The sequence below is a fragment of the Hemiscyllium ocellatum genome, chromosome 36 (genome assembly GCF_020745735.1).
Source record: "Hemiscyllium ocellatum isolate sHemOce1 chromosome 36, sHemOce1.pat.X.cur, whole genome shotgun sequence".
Lineage (NCBI taxonomy): Eukaryota > Metazoa > Chordata > Chondrichthyes > Orectolobiformes > Hemiscylliidae > Hemiscyllium > Hemiscyllium ocellatum.
In genome coordinates, this window is record NC_083436.1 from 36,613,237 (window position 1) to 36,641,113 (window position 27,877).

Consider the following 27,877-nt stretch of genomic DNA (forward strand, 5'->3'; position numbering starts at 1 on the left):
AGACCCAAGCCCAACTGGTCAGAATAGGAATGAAACCATTATTCTGAGCCACATGGCTCTCTGTTCAGTTCACTGAGTTAACTGGTCCCCTGTACAGTAGGGTGGAGCCACGGCAGATCTCAGAAAAGGGAAGAACTCTCTGTGTGGTGTCCTGGCTAACATCATTCAACCAAAACTTACAACAGCCATCATCTCATTGCCGTTCAGAGGATTTTGCTGTACGTAAATTGGTTGCTGGGTTTATCCAAATTAGAACTCTGATTATACCTCCAAACGTAACACGTTGGCAGTAAAGCTCGTTGGGGCGTTCTGTGATTATCAGAAATGCTGTTTAATTGTAGTGCTTCTTAGATTTCTTCTTTCAGCGTACCACACTCCAAGTACGCTCTTTAAAGCAGTGTGTAAGAACAAGATTCCTTTAGCTCTTAATCCTTTGTGAATCTTTTGTAATTTCAGAAGGTCAACTGTGCTAATTGAGTGAAACTCTCAAGGGCGCTATTACAATAGCAGCAGCATTGCAGGTGCTGCGAAAATGCAATGCGGTAAGACACTGCAACCCAAACCTTCTCCCGCTATGACCCTATATAGAGGCGTGGAGATTGTGGTGTACTCCTGGCTGAGAACAGTGAGAGTGGGAATGGAGAAGGAGACCATCTGTAAGAGCAGAATGGAGTCCGTGTTGGCCGTTGCTGCCCCCCCCCCCCCCCCCCCCCCCCCCCCCCCCCCCCCCAAACCAACCCTCTTCCCAAGTTTTGGGAGCCCTATGTTGAAATTTCAAAAGTCATTTAATAATGAAAAAAGTTTACATGAACCATGTAAAGAGCTACTGTATTAAGACAGACAAACAGAGGTTTAGTTCAAAAGGTATGTTTTGAGCAGTGTCATAAAGAAGGAATGTGCACGAGAGAGGTCCAGTTCCCAGGTCATTAAATGAACTGCCAGCAGTGGCGGAATAATTTTAAGTTGAGGATGCCAGAGGCCAGATTAGAAGTGCTGATATCCTGGGAGCTTGTAGGTGTGTAGGGGTGCAGCAAATAGTGGGATTTGAAATCAAGAGTATTTTAGCATTGAGGTAGTGCCAATTTGCGAGCTAATTTGAATCGGGGTGAACAAGATTTGAGTCAAGAGTGTGTTGCTGGGAAAGCACAGCAGGTCAGGCAGCATTCGAGGAGCAGGAGAATTGACGTTTCGGGCATAAGTCCTTCATTATGAAGGGCTTATGCCCGAAACATTGATTCTCCTGCTCCTCAGATGCTGCCTGACCTGCTGTGCTTTTCCCGCATCCTCTCGACTGATATCCAGCATCTGCAGTCCTCACTTTCTCCTGAACAAGATTTGATGTGGGTTATGATACCAGTAGCAGAAGTTTTGATGAGCTGGTCCATGTAAAGTGGAGAAGCCATGGATTTAGAAATGTGGATGAGTGTTACAGTAGTAGCTAAGCTGAAGGCATGGTGGAGCTGGAACTGGAGGTAGATTTGGAAATATTTAACCGTTCCTACAGTGCGGCCAGGTCAAAATCCTGGAATTCCTTCCATAATGAAGTTCCTACACTAAATGGACTGTTGTGGTTCAAGAAGGCAGCTTATCTTCACCTCAAGCAACTAGGGATAGGAAATAAGTGTTGACCCACACAGGTTTCATGAGTGAATTTTAAAAAAAGTTGGGTTTTGGAAGCAGCTGATTTTGGTGATGGTGGTGTTACCTGGTTGGAAGCTAATTTTGGTTCCATGTATAACAACACTTAGGTCCTGAATCACTTGTTCAGCCTCGAACAAATGTGGGGGCTGAGCGGTGAAGTTTGCCTATGGGATTAACGTTTTCTTATATAGCATGATTGTTATCCACCTGTGTTTCAGCCAAACTTGTACCATGCCTGCAGATATAATCTGACCCCTTTTCTCCCCTCTTTCTGTTTCCAGGAGAAATAAGGAAACTATGACCTCGAAAGTGCAGTTGTTGTGTTGGGGTCAAACCAATTTCGGGCAGCTGGGGCTGGGTGACGTACAAGAGAACTTTGTGGTTCAGCCGAGAACATCCTCGTTCTTCAGCGGTAAAACCGTGCGCGAGGTCTCCTGTGGGAGATACCATACAGCTTTCGTTCTACAAGATGGAAGTGTCTACACATGTGGCTCAAACATCTGGGGGCAGCTAGGCCATGAGAAAGCAGGTTACAATCCAGGTAATGACTACACCAAGCGCGGGTTTCCGGGCCTGTGCTGTCGGACTTAATGAGCGTCCCATAATCAGATAGGAACTCGGCAAATGTCGTGAAACGTAGCTGTTTAATTACGAATCTCTTCGAGGTAAAGAGTGGTGAGAAACAGATTTTTTGGAATTTGTTTAATTCATTCATAGGATGTGAGCATGCTGTCAGGCCAACATTTATTGCCCATCCCAGGTGGCAAATAATGGTGCAGAGTCACCTACTGGCCAGACCACGTAGTAACCTAAAGGATATGAGCATTCAGATGGGTTTGTCCAACAATGGCTTCGTTAACCATCATTAGCCTCTTCACTCCAGACTACTAATGAAAATTAATTTAGTTTATTTCATCTGACGTAGCGGGATTCAAAGCCAAGTTCACAGGATATTACCCGGTTCTCTGGGTTAATAGGCGAAAGTGAGGACTGCAGATGCTGGTGATGAGAGTCGAGAGTGTGGTGCTGGAAAAGCACAGCAGGTCAGGCAGCATCTGAGGAGAGGAGAAACGACGTTTCGGGCAAAAGCCAGTCATCAGGAATCCTGAAGAAGGGCTTTTGCCTGAAACGTCGCTTCTCCTGCTCCTCAGATGCTGCCTGACCTGCTGTGCTTTTCCAGCAACACACTCTCGACTCTCTCTAGATTAATAGTCTGGCAATAATATCACTAGGCCATCACTTCCCTGTTACACTGCAGAAATAATTATCTTCTGTTTACCCAAGAGGTTCTTGTGAAATCTGTACTTGATTGCCTAATCCTTCTTTCCTAATGCCTCCCTATCCTTGTGGCCTCTCTGTTCCTGCAATCCATGGAGGTCTCTGCATTTCTCCAATTCCTGCCTTTTGTCCAGACCAGATTTTAATTGTTCCACCATTGACTGACGTGCTTTGAGCTACTAAGGCTGGAAACTCTGGACGTTTGTCCTTAACCTCTGCCTCCTCACTTAGAATCATAGAATCCCTATAAGTGTAAAAGCAGACCATTTGGCCCGTTGAGTCTACACTGATCCACCAAAGAGCATCCCATCCAGACCCACCCTATCCTCGTAACCTTGCATTTCCCATGGCTTATCCACCTAACCTGCACATCCCTGTGATACTACGGGCAATTTAGCATGGTCAATCCACCTGACCTGCACATCTTTGGACTGTGGGAGGAAGCCAGAGCATCCAGAGGGAACCCACACAGACACTGGGAGAATGTGCAAACTCCACAGAGGCAGGTGCGTGAGGCTGGAATTGAACCTGGGTTGCTGGTGCTGGGAGGTAGCAGTGCTAACCACTGAGCCACTGTGTCACTTGTCACGAAGGACTCAAAGCCCTCCGCTTCTTCCTTTCCCGCCGCACTAACCAGTACCCTTCCACTGACACCCTCCTTCGACTGACTGAACTGGTCCTCACCCTGAATAACTTCTCTTTTCAATCCTCCCACTTCCTCCAAACTAAAGGAGTTGCCATGGGCACCCGCATGGGCCCCAGCTATGCCTGCCTCTTCGTAGGATATGTGGAACAGTCCATCTTCCGCAACTACACTGGCACCACCCCCCACCTTTTCCTCCGCTACATCGATGACTGTATCGGCGCTGCCTCGTGCTCCCACGAGGAGGTTGAACAGTTCATCAACTTTACTAACACCTTCCATCCCGACCTGAAATTCACCTGGACTGTCTCAGACTCCTCCCTCCCCTTCCTAGACCTTTCCATTTCTATCTCGGGCGACCGACTCAACACAGACATCTATTATAAACCGACTGACTCCCACAGCTACCTGGACTACACCTCCTCCCACCCTGCCCCCTGTAAAAACGCCATCCCATATTCCCAATTCCTTCGTCTCCGCCGCATCTGCTCCCAGGAGGACCAATTCCAACACCGCACAACCCAGATGGCCTCCTTCTTCAAGGACCGCAGATTCCCCCCAGACGTGATCGACGATGCCCTCCACCGCATCTCCTCCACTTCCCGCTCCTCCGCCCTTGAGCCCCGCTCCTCCAACCGCCACCAAGACAGAACCCCACTGGTTCTCACCTACCACCCCACCAACCTGCGCATACAACGTATTATCCGCCGCCATTTCCGCCACCTCCAAACGGACCCCACCACCAAGGATATATTTCCCTCCCCTCCCCTATCAGCGTTCCGCAAGGACCACTCCCTTCGTGACTCCCTTGTCAGATCCACACCCCCCACCAACCCAACCTCCACCCCCGGCACCTTCCCCTGCAACCGCAGGAAATGTAAAACTTGCGCCCACACCTCCACACTCACTTCCCTCCAAGGCCCCAAGGGATCCTTCCATATCCGCCACAAGTTCACCTGTACCTCCACACACATCATCTATTGCATCCGCTGCACCCGATGTGGCCTCCTCTATATTGGTGAGACAGGCCGCTTACTTGCGGAACGCTTCAGAGAACACCTCTGGGCCGCCCGAACCAACCAACCCAATCACCCCGTGGCTCAACACTTTAACTCCCCCTCCCACTCCACCGAGGACATGCAGGTCCTTGGACTCCTCCACCGGCAGAACACAACTACACGACGGCTGGAGGAGGAGCGCCTCATCTTCCGCCTGGGAACCCTCCAACCACAAGGTATGAATTCAGATTTCTCCAGCTTCCTCATTTCCCCTCCCCCCACCTTGTCTCAGTCGGTTCCCTCAACTCAGCACCGCCCTCCTAACCTGCAATCCTCTTCCTGACCTCTCCGCCCCCACCCCACTCCGGCCTATCACCCTCACCTTGACCTCCTTCCACCTATCCCACCTCCATCGCCCCTCCCCCTAGTCCCTCCTCCCTACCTTTTATCTTAGCCGGCTTGGCTCTCTCTCTCTTATTCCTGATGAAGGGCTTATGCTCGAAACGTCGAATTCTCTATTCCTGAGATGCTGCCTAACCTGCTGTGCTTTGACCAGCAACACATTTGCAGCTGAATTACAGCTGAGCCAGGTAGCAGTTCAAACTACAATCTTCCAACCTCTAGTCAGATATAATACCTGTTGCGCCACTGACCTCTTCCCAACAAGAGACCTTTAGATATTCAGTCTAACACTCTCCCAACTGAACTATTTCAGTTGACCTTGTTCTGTCACGTCCTTGAAGATGCAACATTCAAACCTGCTGCCTTGCCCTGAAGCTCCTTAAGCCATGTCCTACTGTGATCCTATTTTGAGGTTTTTAAATTGGCAAGCTGCTGGGAGCTGCGAGAGGGAGCACACCTGTTGTAATTCTGTTGGAGCAGCATGGCGGCCATTACTGCCTTAGAGTTCACGACACCAAAAGGTCAGCAAGTGATCCACATGGAGTCCTGATGCCGCGCCCCCCCCCTACTTTGGGAAGCCCTGCCTTGCGGTCTCAGTTTTATTTTTGACGGTCCTGAGCAGCACCTTGGGATGTTTTCCAATGTTTAATGTCACAGGTTCCTACAGCATGGAGACAGCCTATAAATGTAACTTATCAGTGCTTCTTGTCATTCGCACTTGGAATGATCGACGTCACCTAGTAAGGGCCCTGTGAATGGTTAGATAACTGTAGCTTTTACGACTGAGTTTGATTTTTGTCAGGTTAAGGAATCAGTAACTATTTTGAGTGAATGTGGGTAACTATAATTGAAGTGCCAATGGTGTGTGATCTAATTGAATGACAGAGAATACCTAAAGAGCTGACTGGCCTATTCCTGTTGCCATGTTTTTCCTGTTGTGTATGACCCATCTGTCGTCTACCTATGGGGTATGTCTATTCTGTGAGGAGTTTAATTTCTACTGCATCGCTGACATGCCCTATCTAAGTGTTATATATTGAACTTGCTGTAGGAAAATTGCTTCTTCACGTTCAGGGTGGTCAATTTTGTGGACTGCCTTTCTGTCACAGGAAATGCCAGATCTTCAACGTGTTGATCTCACTGTAATGAGAATGGTTGGAGCACTGTAACCAGGAAAACTTCACTGTCCAGGCTGTGGGGGGGAAAAGAAAATCCCTTCCCTCCCAATTCCTTGAGATTGGCTGATACAAGGATTTATCTATCAAACACAAAATGATCAAGCATCTGAGGAAGGGTCACGACCTGAAATGTTAACTCTGATTTCTCTTCACATTCTGATGCTGCCAGACCTGCTGAGCTTTTACAGCGACTTCTGTCTTTGTTTCTGATTTACAGCATCTGTAGTTCTTTTGATTATTATTGATCATGTATGTGAAGCAAATGTTTGAATTCAATGAATAACTTGCCCTTTTGCTCAGTTCATTGCACTCTCGTCCCTCAGCACGCAGGTTGAGGGTTCAACTCCAATTCCGGATACTTCTAGAATGTAAGACTAATGCAGTGTTGAGGGGATGCTGCTCCGTGGGAGTTGCCACCTTTTGAATAAGACATTAAATTGAGGCCCTGTCTGTTATTGAGTAAACACAGAATTTACACCAAAGGATTATTTGAGAAAAGGAGATGTTCTCCCTGGTTTCCTGGATTGACATGCTTTTTTTGCCCACATTCGGTATTGTCCTGCAGAATTGGGAACGTGGCCATTTCTGATCATGTGGCAGTGTACGTGGAGGTTAAGGCCGGTGGTGATGGGACAGGCTCTGGGCACTGGCACGTGGATCCTTTCCTCCCAAAGGACAGCAAGTTCATGGAGTATTTTTCGTGGGAATTTAAAAGTTTTTGGGTGTGAATGCGGGTATGGCCAGTAATCCGTTGGTGCTCTGGGAGACTGCAAAGGCAAATGCAAGGGGTTTGATTACTCAGTGACTCGAGAGAAGCAGCGTATGCTCGGGTTTCGGCTGCCTTTAGCCGAGCCAGCCTGTGTTGACAGACCGTCTGTAACTAAATTGCAGTGGATTGCGACGCTCCGGGCTGCTCTCAACACTGCGCTCACCCAGGCAGCAAGGAGGGAGATTTCTTTTGCGAAACAGAGGTTATTCGAGTATGGTGATAAACCAGATAGGTATCTGGCGTACTTGGGCAGAAAGAAGAGTGTTCCCCCAATCTATCACATCCATTCGAGAGTGTGTTGGTATTATCACCTGCGATCCCAAAAAGATAAATGTAGCATTCAGGAAGTTCTACCCTAGGTTGTACTGGTCAGAGGGCTGTAAAGACAGATTGATGAAGATAGAGTCCTTTTTTAAGATCGTGGACCTCCCAGGTGTAACTTCAGAGCAGTGGTCTCTTTTGAATGCCCCTCTGACAATCCAAGAGATACAGGAGGTGGTGAGGCAGCTCCAGTGTGGTAAAGCACTCGGCCCAGATGGATTTCAGAGTGAGTTTTATACTGACTTCATAGACATACTGGCTGGGCCAGTATTTAGATATGCACAATCATTTGTACAGTCAGGACTGCCTCCCATCCTCTCTGAGAGAAGCAAATATTTCTCGAGAGGGAAAGCTCCAGAGGATTGCATTTTGGATAGATCCATATTGTTATTAAATGTGAGCTTTAAAATTTTGTCAAAAATGCTGGCGTTAAGGCTGGAGGAGGTCTTGCCCTCCATTTGTAAAAGAGGACCAGACAGGTTTTATTCGGGGTCGCAGGTTCTCTAATAGTATTCAGAGTGGTAAATACGGTCCAGATATGCCAGCTTGGTAGTCTCCCTGAGAAAGCGTTTGACTGGGTGGAGTGGCCGTACCTCTTTTATGTCCTGGAAATGTTTGGTCTTGGAGGGGTCTTTGCCAGGTGGGTGGCAGTGTTCTATAGTGACCCTAAAGCAGTGGTTCTCACTAATGGTATATGGTCTGACAGTTGTAGTATTGACAGAGGCAGCTGACAAGGGTGCCCCCTTTCACCATTTCTATTTAATTTGGTGATTGAGCCATTGGCAGAGGCCATCTGGACTGACACCAATGTAACTACCCTGGAGGTAGGATCAGGATTGCATAAGATTACCCTATATGCAGATGATGTTCTTCTCTTTCTAACTAACCCAATGATATCTATGCCCCATTTCATACAATGATTAATTTATTTGGCTCTTTCTCAGGGTATAAAATCAGTTTTATGAAATCGGGTGCCATGCCTATCGGGGGTCTTATTAGAGTACCCGATCTTGGGAGTGGAATCCGATTTCCCTTTCAGATGCTCACAGGGAAGTTTCTTGTATTTAGGCATTTTTATCACCCTGGCCTTTGATCAATAATATAAAGCTAGCTTTGTGCAGTTGTTAGAGAACATAAGATGCTGGGAGGATCTTCTGATATCCTGGTTGGGAAGATTAGTTCTGGATAAAATGAATGTTCTTCTTCATCTATTACATCCCATGTGAATGCTCCCTTTGATGCTTCCCAGGCAAGTGCTACGGAGACTTAACAGTTGGCATGGCTCTTTTATCTGGTGTTACAGGTGCCCTCGTAAGTTTATCAAATTGCAGCTTCTGCAGGGGATGAGGTTGTGGATTTTCCAGACTTCAAGAAATATCAACTGAGTTCCCTGCTGTCCTGTGTGGCTGATTGAGCTTGCCAGGATCCACGGTCAAACTGGCTGGACATTGAGGCCTCCCAGGCAAAATGCCCCCTCATTAATCTGTTCATGGACAAGATGAGGATTGTTATGGACCCTTGCAAAAATCCGATAGTCCTTAACACGTTTAAAGCCTGGAAAATGATGTGACGGAGTAAGGGCAATTTACAAAATAACTTCCCCTTTTACTCCTATAGTAGGATTCTGGCCGGGATTGATGGAATCTGGCTTGAGGCTCTGGGAGTCCAGCGGAGTTTCTTGTTTGAGAGACCTTTTTTGACGGGGAAGTCATGATGTCTTTGAGCAGCTGAGCTAGAAATAAGAACTATCGAGGAGGGACCTCTTTCATTACTTCCAGATTAGGAACTTTATACAGGAAAAGACGACATTAATGGTTAGTCCCTATAAGTCGGATATGGATATGCTTCAGTCCCCGGGCAGTCTCTCGATCAGCAGCCAATATCGTTTATCAGGAGGTAGTGTCTCGAAGGACATCGAGCGACTGTGTGGAATTTGGGCTCAGGAATTGGGGTGGAGATCTCACCAGAGGAGTGGGAGGACATTTGCAAGAACGTTATGAAGATTTTGATTTGCAATAGGATGCAGGCTGTGCAATTGAAGGTACTCCACAGGGTTTATTTGGCACCGGAGCGGCTTGTGAAATTTCATACCGGAGCATTCCCCAATGTGCCCCAAATGTAAAATAAATGTTGGTATTCTTACTCATTGCTTGTGGTCATACCACAAGCTTCATAGGTATTGGGACACTGTAGTGAGTGTTTTGGAAGGGGTCTTGGGAATCGAGGTCAAGGTAGATCTCGTGTCCCTCCTCATGGGCTCGCCGAATCTCCCCTCTTTGGACGTGCATGGGAAGAAATTGTTTAGTATTCTTGATGTGTGAGGAAGAGCCTTCTGATGAGCTGGGTGCTGGAGAATCCCCCAGGATACTCAGGGTGGTGTAGGTTATTTATGAAGCACATCCCCCTGGATTTCCTTACAAGTATGGTACGCCAGAAAACAGCACTTTTTTCATAGGACTTAGCGCCCCTTTTTGAACTATATAGACGTGGACTTGTCGGCCATATTGTTTAGGCTTTTGTGTGGCCATGAGGGCTGTGTCTGGTGGCTGGAGGGCCCCCAGAAGGATGAATTCTGAACAAATATGGGTATGCCAACTGATGTCCCTGGTGATGGGGAGATTGTGCTGAGCGTTGTAACTTTAACATAACTTAATTTACTTTGCCTTGGTTCAGCTCGGTTTAATTTAGTTTCTTTTTGTTTTGATTTAGTCACTTATTGAATTGTAGCTTCTGTAGAGTTTGTTTTTTCTCCAAACTTGTTTGTGGAGTAGAGTAGTAGTTTGTTTGTGGTTATTGTTGTTATATTGCAGGATTGTTGTGTTATTTTGTAGTAATTGTATTTTTTTTGTAAGAAAAGAATTCCAATCCTCTCAAAAAATATATAAAAAAACACTACACCATTTGGCTGTAAAGGACTTTGGGGCACCTTATTATCATGAAAATAGTTATGTAAAGAAAACTTATTTAGCTCAATCCCAGTGTGGAGAGGAATGAGATCACGAGGTTGTTCTTTGGAAAGCCATCGTTCACTGGGCAGCCAGCCATTATCAACATGCTCAGTACTGCCATCTTGAGGTGACAGCTGGCATCTACTGAGCACCCTGCCATCCTGCTATTATTTTTTTCCTTCTACCCACAAGTGTATCATGCACAACTGAGCATCTTGCCACCCCCAAGTCTACCGTGACTTTGTTTTTGTTTGGTAACTAGTGAGCACCACCGGTAAAAACACCTGTGTAATGAAATGAGTATTTACAATCAAAGCCTATTATGGGCAATGCAAAGCATCCATGGTGGTGGTGGAGAGGGAGCAGGAAGAGAAATAAGCACTGTATCCCCCGCAGTACTAACCCCTCTCGCACTCTCTAAAGGCCTCAAGAGTATGGATAGACTCCTCTCCAAGGAGATCAGGGCATGAATGTAACCATGGGAGAGGGTCAGTCAGCAGACATGACTCCCCCTTCACTGCCTGGTGCCTGGACCTGTTTACAACCAGCCTAGTCAGGCCCAGGACAGACCCATGAGGAGGTCCTCCAATCTGCCCACACCCCTCTGTACTGGAGCCAAAAGATCAGGAGCATGGTACTGAAATATAACCAGAAACACAACAAAATATTTCTCAAATCACTGAAAATAGAGTGCAAACACCACAACCAAATACACATGCTCCACCACACGGCAAAATAAACAGATGGGCAGGTGGTGAACTGCTGCAAGCTGTGGTCATGAGACAGCTATCTATGTACAACACCCTCCACCCAAGGTCCCCAGTGGAAAGAGAGAGGACTCCCACTGAGGGCCCCCACTGCTTGGTGACATTTAAGCCTGCCAAGGTTTTTCGGGTGGTGGCCGGGGCAGGTTACAGATGTAGGAGTTGAGATGGATGGTGTGAAGCAACAGCCTGTACCAAAAAAAAACCCTCTTCACGAGATTGAAAGACACACACTAGACAAACCTAAGGGGTGGCACAGGTTGTGGGGCGTGGGATCCTGAGCGACGTTCAGGACCTTAGATATGATTTAAAATTCAGTCCGAGCAGGAGTACTTGCAGACAACATTCTACCACACGCCTGAGCATCCTCCAAATGGCACACAACATCGGGTCCGAGTGCCACTGTTACCAGGCGCTGGATGGCATGAGCGACAAGCTGGATATCCTGCTTTTCGATACTGCCACAACTGGAAGCATCTGCTCTATATCGACCACCTCAAACCACTGCAGCGTTTTCAGAGAAAAGGTGATCTGAAAACAATTCGACATGAGAAAGGCGCCTATTTTGTGAATCCCTCCTCGGAATCAAAAGGCATGGTTTTTTTTTGTAGATATTTTTATTGAAATTTAACATTTTTGCAAATTTACAAAAATAAACAAAACTCTCAAATACAAACATTGATGTACAATTAAATCATATATACAATAGTCATAATTTAACAAAGAAAAGAGAAAGAAAGAAAACAAAAAAAGAAAAAAAAGAAACGAGAAAAGAAAGAAAAAAAAAACTCAACTTTCTACTAATCTAACCTATAACTAACCAGAGTGTATACCTAAGTCTCTTACATGCTCGGAATGTATAAACATCAAATATAATAAAACCTGTATTCGCGCAGGATTCCTCTCCCAAGGGGCCCCGGAGCAGCCCGGTCTGAAATCTTCACTAAATAAAAGCCCTTGTTAGGATAGCCGAAATATCTGCATTTATATAATTCAAAAAGGGCTGCCATATTTTATAAAATAATTCAGTCTTTCGGTGCACCATATTTGTGAGGAAGTCAAGGGGGATATATTCCATAATTAATCTGTGCCAATTTGAAAGTCCAGGGGGGCCCTCAGCCACCCAGTTCACCAAAATATTTTTCCTTGCACAGAAAGAGAGAATAGAAAATAGTCTCTTCCCATGCATATCCAGAGATGAGAGGTTCGAAAAGCCCAAAAGGAGAGATACAGGGTCCACCCTAATTTCCGTTCCTAAAATTTCTGTCAGGGTATTTCCCACTTTAGTCCAGTATCTGCGGATTTTCTGACAAGTCCACAGACAATGTACAAGAGTACCCACCTCTATTTTGCATTTGGGACACATTGGAGATGCTCCTGCCTTAAATTTTGCCAGTCGAGCCAGAGCTATATGGGCCCTATGAAGTATCTTTAGTTGGATAGCCTGAGTTCTGTTACAGATAGCAATTCTTCTAGCATTTTCCCAAATGTCATTCCACATATCCTCAGAGATTTCTAGCCCCAAGTCCTGCTCCCATGTTTTAAGCAGGTCATCCATGTCTCCTGAGACTCCATCATGTAGCAAATGGTATATAGTACTAACGGAGGATGCCCCCGCTGGTCGTAAGACATTACGTTCTCTGTCTGATTTATAAAGACTATCTATTAATGTAGTCTTCCTCTGTATATAATCTCGAACTTGGAAGTATCGAAAGAGATCCCCATTAGGTATTCCGAATTTCAGACGCAGCTGCTCAAAGGACATCAGGATCCCATCTTTAAATAGGTCCCCTAAGCATGAGATGCCCCTGGATCTCCAGAGTTTAAAGGTGGCATCTGTAATCCCCGGTTGGAATCCCCATGCGCCTACTATTGGTGCATGGGGGGATGTTTTATGTGAGTTACCCTCATTTTGCCGCATTATATTCCAGGCCTTAATTGTGTTTAATATTATGGGATTTTTACAGTGGTCTGTAATGATTTTCCTCTTATCTGAAAATAAAAGGTTAATAAGTGGGTATTTTACTTGGGAGGCTTCGATATCCAGCCAAATTGATTGTGGATCAGATGAAACCCAATCAGCTATGTAACTTAGTAGGGAGCTTAACTGATATTTCCTAAAGTCTGGGAAATCCAGTCCTCCCCTTGCCTGTGGAAGCTGTAGCTTCTTCAGCTTAATAAGGGGCCGTCTATGGTTCCAAATAAAGGAGCCCAACCAGCCATATAATTTACGTAGGGCTAGCCTTGGCAGCATCAGCGGGAGCATTCTCATAGGATATAAGAGACGGGGCAGAACATTCATTTTAATTAATGCTATTCTCCCTAGCCAGGAAATCGGAAGGTCTCTCCATCGCTGGAGGTCCTGCCTTATCCTTTCCATTAATTGTACAAAATTAGCCCTATACAGCTGATCAAATACTGGCGTGATAAAAGTACCTAAATATAAGAAGCCCTCCAGGGACCAACGGAAGGGAAAAGGGGATCCGTCCATTAAGTGGGGTATCATAGCCAGACCACCCATTGGCATGGCTTCCGATTTTGAAAAATTAATTTTATAGCCTGAGAATGCACTAAATGTATTAATAACTTGAATTAGACGAGGCACTGACATTAAAGGATTACTGAGGAATAAGAGAATGTCATCTGCATAGAGGGTAATTTTGTGTTTACCTGTACCAATCCTCGGGGCCATTATATTAGGATCAGTCCGGATGGCTTCTGCTAATGGTTCGATTATCAGTGTAAACAACAATGGTGAGAGAGGACATCCTTGACGGCAGCCCCTACCCACACTGAAGCCATCCGATCTTAACCCATTAGTAATAACAGCTGCTTTGGGGTCATTATACAATGTTGAAACCCATTTGGTAAACACCTGTCCAACGCCAAACCTTTCCAATGTGTAAAATAAATATGACCATTCAACCCTATCAAATGCCTTTTCCGCATCCAATGAAATTACTACTCCTGGTATCTTTCCCTGATGACAGGCTTGGATCATATTCAAGACCCTTCTGATATTATTGGATGATCTGCGGCCCTTAATAAATCCCGTCTGGTCCTCCTTTATAATATATGGCAGTACCCTTTCTAGTCTTAGTGCTAACATTTTTGAGAGAATTTTAAAGTCTACATTTAGTAAGGATATTGGTCTGTAAGATGCACAATCTTCTGGGTCTTTTCCTTTTTTGAGGATAAGAGAAATATTTGCTTCTTTCAGCGTGGGCGGGAGACAGACCTGACTATGCGCAAAATTATACATATCCATAAGTGGGTCAACCAATATTCCTGTAAATTCTTTATAGAATTCAGCTTGAAAACCATCCAGGCCCGGTGCTTTTCCGCTCTGAAGTTGCCTAATTGCCTCAAGTATTTCTTGGACTGTTAAAGGGGTATTTAGGGCCGACACCTGTTCCGGAGTCAGGCCCGGGAAGGTCAAATTTTTAAAAAATGACTGCATCCTCCTAATCCTATCTTCACAATCCTGTGATCTATATAGTTCAGAATAAAATTCTTTAAAGGTCGCATTGATCTTTTTATGATCATGAGTCAGGGTACCTGTACTTTCCTTGATGGTCGGAATAGTTTGAGGGGCTTTCTTTTTCTTTGCAAGAAATGCTAAGTATCTACCCGGTTTGTCGCCATATTCATATAATCTTTGTTTCGCAAATAATATTTCCCTTTTAGCCGTTTGAGTAAGCGCGGTGTTTAAAGCTGTCCTAAGAGCTGTAATCCTCTGCAATTTTGTGATAGAAGGTCTATCAGCGTATGCTGTTTCGGCTGCTTTTAGGCGAGCTTCGAGCAGACGCTGTTGCTCTCCCTTCATTTTCCTCTGGGTCGCTGAATAGGAGATGATCAAACCTCGTGCATAAGCTTTGATGGTCTCCCACATCATTGACGGATTGCTGGCCGTACCAGTATTAATTTCTAAAAAAGTTTTAAGTTCTTGGGAGAAGTACTTTAAAAATTTGCTATCTTTTATCAGGAAGGGGTCCATATGCCAATGCCGAGCAGATGTCCCATTGTTCTTTACCTTAGTTTCCATGTATACAGCGGCATGGTCAGAGATTGCTATAGTACCTATTTTACAGGTTGCTATAGAGTTTAGAAAAATCGATGGGGCAAAAAACATATCAATTCTTGTGTGACATTTATGTGGATTAGAGTAGAAAGAAAAATCTCTACCCTGTGGATGGAGACATCTCCATACATCTACCAATCCTAATTCTTTATTCAGGTCCGCCAGTTGTCTAGATCTGGGAGATACTCCAGCGGCACTCTTGGGAATCCTGTCTATTTCCGGATCCATAATACAATTAAAGTCTCCCCCTATAATTGTATGACGGGCACCAAAGGCCATCAGTTTTGAAAAAGCTTCCGTTATGAATTTAAAGGGGTGTGCCGGGGGGCAGTATACATTTAAGATCCCATATTCCTCTCCATTTATGAGGGCTTTAATCAAAATATATCGTCCAGATTCGTCTTTTATCTGATTTAGAATTTTCAAAGGGAAGTTCTTCCTGACAAGGATAACCACTCCCCTGCTTTTTGAATTAAAAGAGGAAAAAAAGGCCTGATCAAATCCGCCCTGTCGTAATTTTAAGTGTTCTTTATCCGACAGGTGTGTCTCCTGTAGGAGAGCTATATCAACTCTCTCCTTCTTAAGATTTGATAATATTTTCTTCCTTTTAACTGGCGAATTACTCCCCCTGACATTCCAGGTGCACCACTTAACCGACTGTTCAGCCATAATCATCTGGACAGATCCGAGACCCCTCGGGAGGGGAAACCCTATCTAGAACATCCCGAGCATGGAGCATACAAGATTTACAAAAGTAAAGATTCTCTGATACACTCAAAACAATATAACAAAAAACTCTTTCTAAGTATAAAAAATATAAAACATTCCGAATTGGAGATTTTCTCCCTTGTTCCCAGGGAGCGTCACTTCCTCTCCCACAGTCCATCTTACCCTCTTCCAACCAGTGCCCCACCCTTGACCCAGGTGTTCCTCAATAAAATGAGGAGAATTCAAATATAATATAAAGCTAGAGTCAACAGTGAACACCCCACCCCCACCCACACCCACATCTAAATATATTTGGGAATATTAATACCATATATAACTATAAGGTTACAATCTCAACACGTAATACTTAAATATAATACCACAGAATAACAGGGGAAAGAAAAACAACCCCGCTCCTAAAAACAGAAGTAAAATAGAATAAGGTAACCACCTCCCCCCATCAACATTAACCAAACGCCCCAACATATATATATACATACACACATAGGGGGAAAGATAAGAAAAGATGAAGGGATGTAAACCAAAATAATGGGAAAGGCAGACCAGCGTCCACAATCTCTTACAGCTTATTTAAGAGAGTCCAAGAATTCCTTAGCCTTCTCCGGTGATTCGAAGTTATATATGGATCCTTCGTGGCTAAGGCGTAGCGTCGCTGGATATCGTAAGGAGTACTGGATATTTAAGTCCCTTAAACGCTTCTTCGCCTCATCGAATGCCTTCCTCTTTCGGACCAAAGCTGGGGAGAAGTCCTGGAACAGCATGATCCTGGATCCTTTGTGGGTCATAGCTTGGGGATCTTTTCCCAGATTTCTTGAGGCTTCCAGGAGCATCTGCCTCTCCCTATAGCTCTGCAGCTGGAACAGGACCGGGCGTGGGCGCTGGGTTGAGCCGGGCCCACGTACTGTGACCCGGTAGGCCCATTCTACCCTTACCTGGCCTGATCCAGCCTGCAGATTTAAAAGTTGTGGCAGCCAATGCTCTAAGAATGCTGTCAGCTGGCCTCCCTCTTCCTGCTCGGGAAGGCCCAACAACCGAATATTTTTTCTACGACATCGATTTTCGAGGTCATCAATGTGGTTTTCTAGGTTCTGGACTCGATTCTCGAGAAAAACGGATGTGGTCGGCTGTTGATTTTATCCCAGTCTCTGAGGCTGCGGCCTTCGACTCCACCTCTCTGACTCGGCACTCCAATTCCTGAATGTCTCTGCCCTGCTTCTGCAGCTCGGCTGATGGTGCTTCTCTGCTCTGCCGAGACTCATCGATAAAAGCATCAATCTTCGCCTCCCACCTGGCAAACATCTCCTCAAAGCTCATCTTCATTGGTAAATCTCCTGAAGTAGCTGAAGACACCTTTGTTGCAGCTGAAGAGGGAGAGGGTGGGGGAGGGGTCCCTGCTTTCTTAGAGCCGCCTGTTCCCTTCCCTTTACTCATTTTCCAGCTAGTATTAGACTATTTAAATGTACTAATAGGTAACTATTTAAGGTTAACAACTATTATAAATGGTTTAGTGAGTGTGGTGGGGGTGGATAGCCCACTTTTCCCAAGTTTTGGGTAGAGCACTGTGGACTCAGTCTTGCTGGGTCGCCGCCATCTTGGATCCCCCAAAAGGCATGGTTTAACTCTCAAATTTGCACTTTGTGTTCCAATGCTCGTTATCCTTTTTTTGCAAGACATATATTTTCTGCTGTCATCACACCTTGGCATCATTCTTGTGCCGTGCTGTATTTCTACATTCTGCCGTTGCAATGCCAACTGTTTAATGACTTGTCGAAACGCCTGGCATGTGCCCAGTTTGCTGTGGGTTCAGTAAAAATTGCCAAACCGAACAGGATCTTTACTTTAGCTATCACTTGAATAGGAGCTCACCAAAATTATTCTGCACTCCATAAGTGTAATAAGTTGTCACACCTGTAGTACATTGTTTACCTGAAGTCCAAGTTCCATAATTGATCATCAATGATGCTGAGTTCCATTAAAGGACAAATGGGGCTGTTTGGCCCATTCGGTCTGTGCCATCCCTTTTTTTGCTGTGTGCACGCAAAAGCAAGGGTTGCCATAGAAACAGGCTTCACACTTTTTAGCATAATTTTCATGTCCCTTCCACATGGCTTCAGAGCCACGTCCACTGGGATTGGGGAAAATCCTGTCTTTGACTCTGTTTCTCACCTGATTTCCTTCCCCTGAATTTTCTTGTTCTGCTTCACTTCTTCCTTTCTGAAGTATTCACATGTTTTGGCATTGTTCTTTTTCATCTATTTCGTGTATATATACAATAGCATGGTCTTGATGTAAAGGGCTGGAAAACCTTGTAAATGAAATGGGAAACCAATCACATTGTGTGGGGGGAGAAAGCAATTATTAAACTTGTTTATTTTTAATATGTCAGTGCTCCCTGCCAGGTCAGGAACCACATCCTTCAGAGACTTGTGTAAACCCACTCAGTATTACTTCAATCCACTTGATTTCTTAGGGATTTATTTTCTTGTATCAATTACGTTTCCTGATGTAACTGGGACTTATGCAAGTGAAAACAAGAACTATATTGGTATAGCACCTTTTCATGATCATGGGGTGCCCTGACTGCAGTTGAGTGCAAGTGGACTATATCTCACAATGTGGGAAATGCAGTAGCAATTTGTGTGCACACAGCAATGAGATAATGATCTGTGTATGTCATGTTGGTTGAGGGATACTGCACTGCTTCACTTTTTGACTAGAATGATGTTTGGTAGATCCGTGTAGTTAGTCCTGTTAGATGGCTTTAATTAAATCACCTTCAGTTTTGTCTTTCCTAAGAAAACAAACCTGGATGTATGTTTGCTTGCTGAGCTGGAAGGTTCACTTCCAGACGTTTTGTCACCCTACAAGGTAACATCTTCAGTGAAACACTGTTGATAATTCCTGCTTTCTACTTATATGTTTGGGTTTCTATGGGTTGGTGATGTCATTTCCAGGAAACGAACCTTCCATTTCAGTGAGCAAACCTACATCCAGAACCTCAACCTGAGCTACAAATCTTCTCAAAACTTGCTAAAACAAGCTTACCTTTTGCAACTGTTTATCGTAATTGTCTCCTACCCTGTCCCCCTTGAGGGATCAGTAGCTGGCTGGTCAGTTATTTACAAAGGAAGAGAGAGGCCAATATGAACATGAGCTGGGGAAATAATAATGGGGAACCAGGAAATGATGGACTTGAATAAAAACTTGGCATCAGTTTTCACAGTAACAGACACTGATTGCATTCCATACAAAATATTAAAGGGGAAAACGAGGAAAGGAAATGAAATTAAAGGATTAATAGTTGTTGTCTTTTCTCAGGATGGGTGTGTGAGGGGGGTTCAAAACAAGGGCTCACATTAAAGTGAGAGGAGAGAGATTGACAAAAGACATGGGGGCAAATGTTTTACACAGAGGGTGGTTCTTGTGTGGAATGAACTTCAGAGGAAGTGATGGATAAGGGTATGGTTGCAATGTTTAAAAGACATTTAGGTAAGTACATGAATTGGAAAGGTTTGGAGGGATATTGGCCAGGAGTATGCAGGTGAGATTAGTTTAGTTTGGGATGATGTTCGACATGGGCTAGTTGGACCAAAGAGTCTGTGTTGGTGCTGTCTGACTCTACAATACAATAAGTAGCACAGAAGAAAACGTGCTAGGGAAACGAATGGCTCTGACAATGGTCCCCTGGACCTGATGGGGTGCATTCTAGGATATTAAAGCTGCAGTGTTAGTGGGTGCATTGGTAGGAATATTCAAGGAAACCTTAGATTCTGGAAAACTAACAATTTGTTTAAGAAGAGGAGACGACAAAAGAGGCAACTGTAGGCCAGTCACCTTAATGTCTGTTATTGCGAAAATGCTAGTATCTGTTATAAGGACATAACAGAGCATTTCAAAATATGTAGTCTGATCAAACAGACTCTAGATGGGATGCATGGATGACAAGTGATATATGATACATTGTTTTTGAGGATGTAACAAGCAGGAAATAGTGGACGTAATATATTTGGCTTTTTGGAATGTTTGGTAAAGTATCACAGGTAAGGGGCGGCACGGTGGCTCAGTGGTTAGCACTGCTGCCCCACAGCACAGGGACCCAGGTTCAATTCCCAGCTCAGGTGACTGTACAAACTCCACACAGACAGACGTTCTCCCTGTGTCTGCGTGGGTTTCCTCGAGGTGTTCCGTTTTCCTCCCACAATCCAAAGATGTGCAGGTCAGGTGAATTGGCCATGCTAAATTTGTTAGGTGCATTAGTCAAGGGTAAATATAGGATAGGGGAATGGGTCTGGGTGCGTTACTCTTTGGAGGGTCAGTTTGGACTTGCTGGGCCAAAGGGCCTGTTTCCATACTGTCGGGACTCTAATCTCTAATTAGGTTCCTTAATAAGAAAAGAGTCCTCTATTGGAGGCTGTACAATTAGCATGGATGGAGGGTTGGCTAACAGAGGCAGGAAAGGGAAGTTGATGATTATCAGATCAGCTGTTATCTCTTTGAATTGCAGAGCAGCTTCAATAGGCTGAATGGTACATATCTGCTCCTTCTAATGGAGGCTGTTGAGGCATTTTTTAAAAATAATATATTTTTATTAAGAAAAAGTAGATTTTTAAATATTCCAACAAATACAAAACATGCAATTCAGAACAGTACAAAAATAGTACAAAAATAAACACCAATAATAAAAAAAACCCCAACCCACCCTCCTGTACAAATGTATAAACACATATCGAGAAATATAAAATTTAAAAAAAACCTAAACTAGCCATTTAACTAACTAAATAAATAAATAACAACAAACAAATAAATAGTAATAACTCAGCCCAGCCAAACAAAAGTGCGTTCACAGTTCCTCCTCCCTGAACATTGGACCCATGAAACACTATCGTTGTGGCTATATAAAAGCCCTTGTTAGTGTGGCAGATAAATCTGTGTCCAGGTATTTCAAAAAGGGTTACCATGTCTTTTAAAAATTCTCAGTTTTGTGGTGTGCCATATTTGTGAGAAAATCCAGGGGAATATGCTCCATAACAATCTTCTGCCAGCCTGACAGGCCTGGGGTTTTTTCGGATATCCAACCTAGCAAGATATCCTTCCTTGTGTGGAATGTAAGAGTATTGAATTTTTTTTTTCTTATGTGTGTCTGCAGGAAGTACAGTGGGTTGGCCCAAAAGGAGAGAAATAGGGTCCTCCTCCACCCCTACACCTAAAATCCTCTCCACTGCACCCACCACAGCGCTTCAATATGTTTGAAGCCTGTCACAAGACCAAAGACAATGGGTAAGAGTACCTGTGCAGTCCTTGCACTTGGGACATGCTGAAGATACCCCTGGTTTAAATTTTGACAAATGGTCTGGGGCTAAGTGGACCCTGTGAAGAATCTTCAACTGTAAAGCACGGGTCCTATTGCAAATTGATATCTTCCTTGTATTCTCCCAAATATCCTCCCATGCTTCTGAAGAAACTTCAACACCCAACTCTCTTTTCCACATCTTGCAGAGTCGATCAGACTCATCTGAGGTGGCACCCCCGATTGGTGATATAGAGTACTGACAGAGAGTGTACTCTTAGCCCTTAGTACCCCTCTTTCTATGTCAGATTTGTAGGGATCAGTCAAAAGTGTGGTCTTTTTTTGAATAAAATCCCTAACTTGAAAAAAACGAAAGAGGTCTCTATTAGGTAACTTGTACTTCTGTACTAACTGAGCGAAGGACTTCATTGCGTCTCCCTCAAATAAATCACCCATGCAAGATATACCCCTAGCTGCCCAACGTTTAAATCCTGAATCTATCATACCCAGTTGAAAATCCGGCATACCCACTAAAGGTGTAAACAAAGATGTTTTGCCAATATTACCTTCCCTCTGCCAAGTTCCCCTCCATGCTTTAACAGTATTGATGACTATTGGGTTATGGCAATATTCCCTAACTGTCCTCACCTTGTCCAAAAACAGCAAACTGGTAAGGGAGCACCTTCAGGGCGGCACGGTGGTACAGTGGTTAGCACTGCTGCCTCACAGCGCCAGGGACCTGGGTTCAATTCCCGCCTCAGGCGACTGACTGTGTGGAGTTTGCACGTTCTCCCCGTGTCTGCGTGGGTTTCCTCCGGGTGCTCCGGTTTCCTCCCACAGTCCAAAGATGTGCGGGTCAGGTGAATTGGCCATGCTAAATTGCCCGTAGTGTTAGGTAAGGGGTAAATGTAGGGGTATGGGTGGGTTTCGCTTCGGCGGGTCGGTGTGGACTTGTTGGACCGAAGGGCCTGTTTCCACACTGTAAGTAATCTAATCTAATCTAAAGTAATCTAATCTAATCTTGCCGAGGAGGCTTCGATATCTAGCCGTATTGAAAGAGGGTCCCCACAAACCCAATCACTCATGTAGATCAAAAACGAGCTTAATTAGTAATTTTTAATATCCGGAAGGACTACTACCCCCAATCTGTGAGGCAACTGCAGTTTGGCTAATTTAACGAGGGGCCGTTTATGGTGCCAGATAAAGGAGCTGAACCAACCGTTCAATTTCCTGAGTGTTTGTTTATTGAAAATCGGGGGGAGCATCTGTATAGGGTATGGCAAAAGAGGGAGAATATTCATCTTAATAAGCGCTATCTGACCCAAACACGAGACTGGAAGTCCCTCCCATCTTTGGAGATCTTGTTTAATTTTTCCAAATAATTGAGTAAAATTGGCTTTGAACTGCCAATCTAGAATTGGAGTAATGAATATGCCCAAATACACACAACCCCTCCGTGACCACCTTAATGGGAATCTATAGTTACTCTGAAGAGCCAACTCTTTCAGAAGACCACCCATAGGCATAACCTCTGATTTAACAAAATTAATCTTATACCCTGAAAAAGTGCCAAACGCGTGAATGCGTTGTATTAAGCGAGGCACTGAGACTGCTGGATTTGTCAAGAAAATTAGAATGTCATCTGCGTACAGCGAGATCTTATGTAATTTTGACTCCACTTCTGGAGCTGATATATTGAGATTCCCACGAATGGCTTCTGCCAACGGTTCCATCACCAACGTAAAAAGTAATGGTGAAAGGGGACAGCCCTGCCGGCTGCCCCTAAAAATATTAAAATTGTTTGATCATACCCTATTGGTAATGACCGCCGTGAGAGGTACACTGGAGAGAACGTTTACCCATTTTATGAAAACTTCACCCAGACCAAACTGGTCTAGAGTATAGAAAAGGTACGGCCACTCAACTCGGTCAAATGCCTTCTCTGCATCTAAAGAAATCACCAATCCCTGTATTGACTGCTGTTGGCATGCTTGAATTACGTTAAGCAGCCTCCTAACATTATTGGAGTATCTGCGACCCTTTATGAAGCCCGTCTGATCCTCTTTAATAATAGAGGGTAACACAGTCTCTAGCCTTAATGAGGATCTTAAAGTCCGCATTTAAGAGCGAGATGGGCCTGTATGAAGCACAATCTTCCAGGTCCTTCCCTTTTTAAGGATAAGTGAAATATTGGCCTCTCTCTGAGATGGTGGGAGACAAACATGACTGTATGAATCATTAAACATATTCAGCATCGAGCCTGATAGTATACTTATAAATTCCTTATAGAATTCACTGGGAAGTCCGTCAGGACCGGGCGCCTTTCCACTCTGAAGCTGCCTCACAGCTTCCTGCACTTCTTGCTCTGATAATGGGGCATTGAGAAAGGACTGTTGTTCGGGAGTCACACCCGGGAGCTTCAGATCTCTAAAAAAGGATTCCATTTTGGCCTGCCCCTCCTCACAATTCTCAGACTGATATAACTTAGGGTAGAATCTCTGGAATGCCGCATTAATCTTTTTAGAATCACGTTAGGTTCTCCGACCCTTCCCTAATTGCTCTAATGGTTTGTGGGGCACTTCTCTTTCTGGCAAGGTATGCTAAGTATTTGCCTGGCTTGTCACTATGCTCGTATAATCTTTGCTTTGCAAAAGCCAGCTCTTTCTTTGCTGTCTGCGTGAGCATGGAATTTAGTGCAGACCGCAGTGCCGTAATCCTCTGTAGTTTGACCAACAAGGGTCTGTCAAAATAGGCCTTCTCGGCTGCCTTCAACCGTGCTTCAAGAAGACGTTGCTGCTCACCCTTCTGCCACTTCCTACTGGTGGAATATGAAATAACTAACCCCCTGGCATAAGCTTTGGCATTTTCCCAGAGAACAGGTGAGCTATCAACCGAGCCTATGTTGTCTAGGAATGCCCGAAATTCCCTAGAGAAATACTCCACAAACTTGCTGTCCATGAGAATAAAGGGGTCCGTTCGCCAGTACCTTGAATCCACTGTAACATCCTTAATCTTAACCATGAGGTACGCTGGAGCGTGATCAGAGATGGCAATATTACCAATCGTACAAGATGCCACCAGATCCAGGGTGGCAGGGGTCAGAAAAAAATCAATCCTTGTGTGACATGTATGCGGATTGGAGAAAAATGTGAAATCCCTACCTGTAGGGTGGAGACACCTCCAGATGTCCACCAACCCTAATTCCCCACACAAACCCAATAACTGTTTAGTTTGTGCAGAGGGTATCGAGGGACTTTTAGGCAACCTGTCTACTGTGGGGTCCATAAGACAGTTAAAATCTCCCCCTATAATGATGTGCCGAGACTTGAGACTTATCAGTTTAGATAAAGCATCTCCCAAGAATTTAAGAGGATGAGCTGGGGGGACAATAAACATTTAAACCACCATATTCTTCCCCATTTATCAAGACTTTAAGAATTACAAACCTCCCGTATGTGTCTTTAACTCATTCCAACAATTTAAATGGGAGATTTTTTCCTCACCAATATAGCCACTCCCCTACTTCTGGCATAAATGATGAAAAATAAACTCGGTCAAAGCCGTTCTGCTGTAATTTCAGATGCTCCTTGTCATCCAAATGTGTCTCCTGTAACAAAGCTATTTCCACCTTCTCCTTTCTAAGACTCAAGAGTACCTTCTTCCTTTGAATTGGTGAGTGACTTCCCTTGATCTTCCAGGTACACCATTTAATCAAATCATTAGCCATAATCTTCTGCAATTACATTTAATTCCAGAAAGGAGGAACCCGAACCACAAATTGCTGAGCCTTAGTGTCGCATGGTCCACCAAATATAAAAACTACATAAACTAAAACCGCTACATTTAACAAACATATAAAATTATTAAAAATAAAAAACAACAAAAAGCAGAAAACAAACCAACATATAAAGCGCCAATAGCACGGAGTAGGGGAACTCACCCCCTGCCCGGCAGGGGCAATTACCTGTCCCAAACTGCCCATAAGTAGGCACCGAACCATCTCAACCACCTTCACTTCTTCCAGCTAGAGCCGCATCGCAAACACAAGCTAAAGAGAATAAACACCCCATAGAATATCAATATGAATAAAAAAACATTCTTTTATTTAAAAAAAGAGGAATAAATACCCCACCCATCCTTTAGTATGTCCAAACCTAGAAATTTAAAATGTACATCTTAACCACCGCCAGACATAGTTTGAACCAAATTCTAATCCATAGAGGGGAAAATAGGGAAAAACAAAGCTCCAACTAGATTTCCTCCATTTCTTTTACAGAATGATAAACGCATACCCAAGCAACAATATTTATACATACTACAATTGTTTACAATAGGTTAGTTTGTCCACAAAGTCTCTTGCCTTCTCCGATGTGTCAAAGAGATGTGTGGATCCATTTAAGGTGATCCGAAGCACTGCCGGATATCTTCGGGAGTACTGAATCCCAAGCTCCCTTAGTCTTCTCTTGACACCATCACATGATTTTCGTTTCTGGATCACTGCTGCTGAAAAGTCCTGAAAAAACATGATCTTAGACCCCTTGTAAATTAGGGCCTTTGGATCCTTCCCCTGGAGTCTGGAAGCCTCCATGACTCTCTCCTTATCTCCTGGTAATGATGGAACTGCACCGGGAGAGGATGAGAGCATTGACCAAGACCCGACCTCCGCGCTGCAACCCGGTGAGCCCTCTCTATCTTCAATCCCCTCATGCCAGCCTCCAAGTCAAGGAATTTCGGAAACCAATCTTCAACAAATTCCACAGGCCGCTCACCTTCCTTACCCTTAGGCAGACCGATGATCCGAATGTTTTTCGCCTGCCCCTGTTTTCAAGATCATCCATTTGGTCACGCAAATTACGAACCTGTGTCTTCAGGGTCTGGATCTCATCCTTGAAAGAACTGGCATCAGCTTCCACCACTGTGACCCTGTGCTCCACCTCATCCGTCCTCTTCTCCAGGTCTCCAGCTGCTGTTCATGCTTCTGCAGTATGAGAGAGATTGGAGCCAGCTTCGCTTCAATCTGTTTCCCCAGCATTTCACGAGTCTTCCCGGCCTCGGATGCTCCTCCTTCCTATATAGGCATTTCTGGACAGCTGGAAATACAGGTAAGTCCATTTTTAAATGTTTTTTGGGGCTCCACAATCTTTCCAACGCCCCAGGAAATCCCGGTGACCTGGGTTGGGCGGGTTAAAGGACCGTCCTGCTCCTCCTGCGATGCGAGGCTCTGCAGTGCGATCTTCTCAGATTGCCGCCATCTTTGATCCCCGTTGAGGCATCCTGAGAGGTCATGTCTTTACCTGAACTCGATCAACTGTAACTTCATTATCCCTCTTTATCCTTATGGAATGGAAATCTAGGAATCTTAGTCTTTAAAGTTTTATTTAATGCCCCTGGATAGGGGATGAGCAATAAATGCTGACCAAGCTTGCAATGTCCACAATCCATGAGTTTATTTTAATAAGTAAAGTTAGTTCACTGACCACTCTTCTCAAAGACAGTTTGGAATAAATGCAGGCTTTAAGAGTGATATTGTCGTCCCATTAGCAAACTTTAGAAATAAAAAGTTAAGCTTGTGGAAGGAAGCTGGAGGGCGACCTCTAATTTAAAGGTTTGTTTTAGCTGGTAATGACTGATAGGGAAATGAACTGAGAGCAACATGTAACATACATCTGTTTTTACAGTGGTTTAAATAGACCAAACTTTGGGCAGTCTAAAAGTGTATTGAGAAACGTTCTTCCATTCACAGGATGTAGGTATCCCTGGCTGGCCAGTGTTTATTGCCCAGACTCAGGTGCCCTTGGGAAGATGATGGGGAACTACCTTCTTGGATTGCTACAATCCATTAACTGAAATGAAACCCTCTGAGTCAATTCCCGGATTTTAACCCAGTAACAGTGAAGGAACAGCGATATACACTGTATTTCCAAGTCAGGATGGTGAGTGGAGAGGAGTTTGAAGGTGGTGATGTTCCAATGTATCTGCTGCGTTTATCCTTCTAGATGCAAGTGGTCATGGGTTTAGAAGGTACTGTCAAAGAAGCTTCAGTGAATTTCTGCAGTGCATCTTGTAGATGGCAACACCTGCTACTGAAGTTGATGGAGGTAGTGGATATTTGAGGATCTGGTGCTAATCAAGTGGGCAGTGTTGTCCTAGGTGGTGTTGAGCTTCTTGAGTATTTGTTGGGAGCTGCACCCATCCAGGCAAATGGGGACTGTTCCATCACATTCCTGATTTGTGCCTTGTAGATGGTGGACAGACTTTGGGGAGTCATGATGTGAGTTCATAACCTCTAACCTGCTTTTGCACTCAAAGCACATATAAGACTTATCTGGTTAGTTTCTGGTAATGTTTTTGGGTTACATGTAAAACTTAAACCTCACTCTACGCAGTTTACCATTTCTCTCCCTGAACTAACCATTCAGGGACACTTATTCCACCCCTTCCTGTCTCCACAGCCCAGTGCCCCCATCATGTGAGCACTTATGCATTATTTCACTGAGCATACTGTCCCTGATTTCTTTTGTCTGATCTTTGGTAGCCGTTCCTTCACCTGCCCATGTATTACCTGAGGGTGAAAATTAATAATATTTGAGAATGAGACATACAGATCCAACCTGACTTTCATAGCAGAAAATGGAGCTTCATAGCATTTATTTCCAAGTCCAAAAGTACTTTTCCCTCTGGGTAAGCTCTGAAATGCCCTCTCTAGACCTCACCATCTCTGTCAAAAAAACACTTTTAAATCTACCTTTTTGATGAAAATTTTTGTCACCCGAATTAATGTCTCTGTTTGGTTTTGTCTGATGGGTGTTCTTGCAGGAAGCTTTGCAGCATTTTACCT

At 44.4% G+C, this 27,877-nt stretch overlaps 1 protein-coding gene across 2 annotated transcripts in view; it reads left to right on the forward strand.

Moving 5' to 3' along the window:
• LOC132833441 (probable E3 ubiquitin-protein ligase HERC3) overlaps nt 1-27,877 on the forward strand; it is a 101,298-nt gene that overhangs the window by 7,193 nt on the left and 66,228 nt on the right. For both annotated transcript variants that reach the window (XM_060851729.1, XM_060851730.1), the window contains exon 2: nt 1,923-2,182. In XM_060851729.1, the coding sequence (XP_060707712.1) occupies nt 1,939-2,182 (244 nt within the window). In that variant the 5' untranslated portion in view covers nt 1,923-1,938. The remainder of the gene's footprint in view (nt 1-1,922; nt 2,183-27,877) is intronic.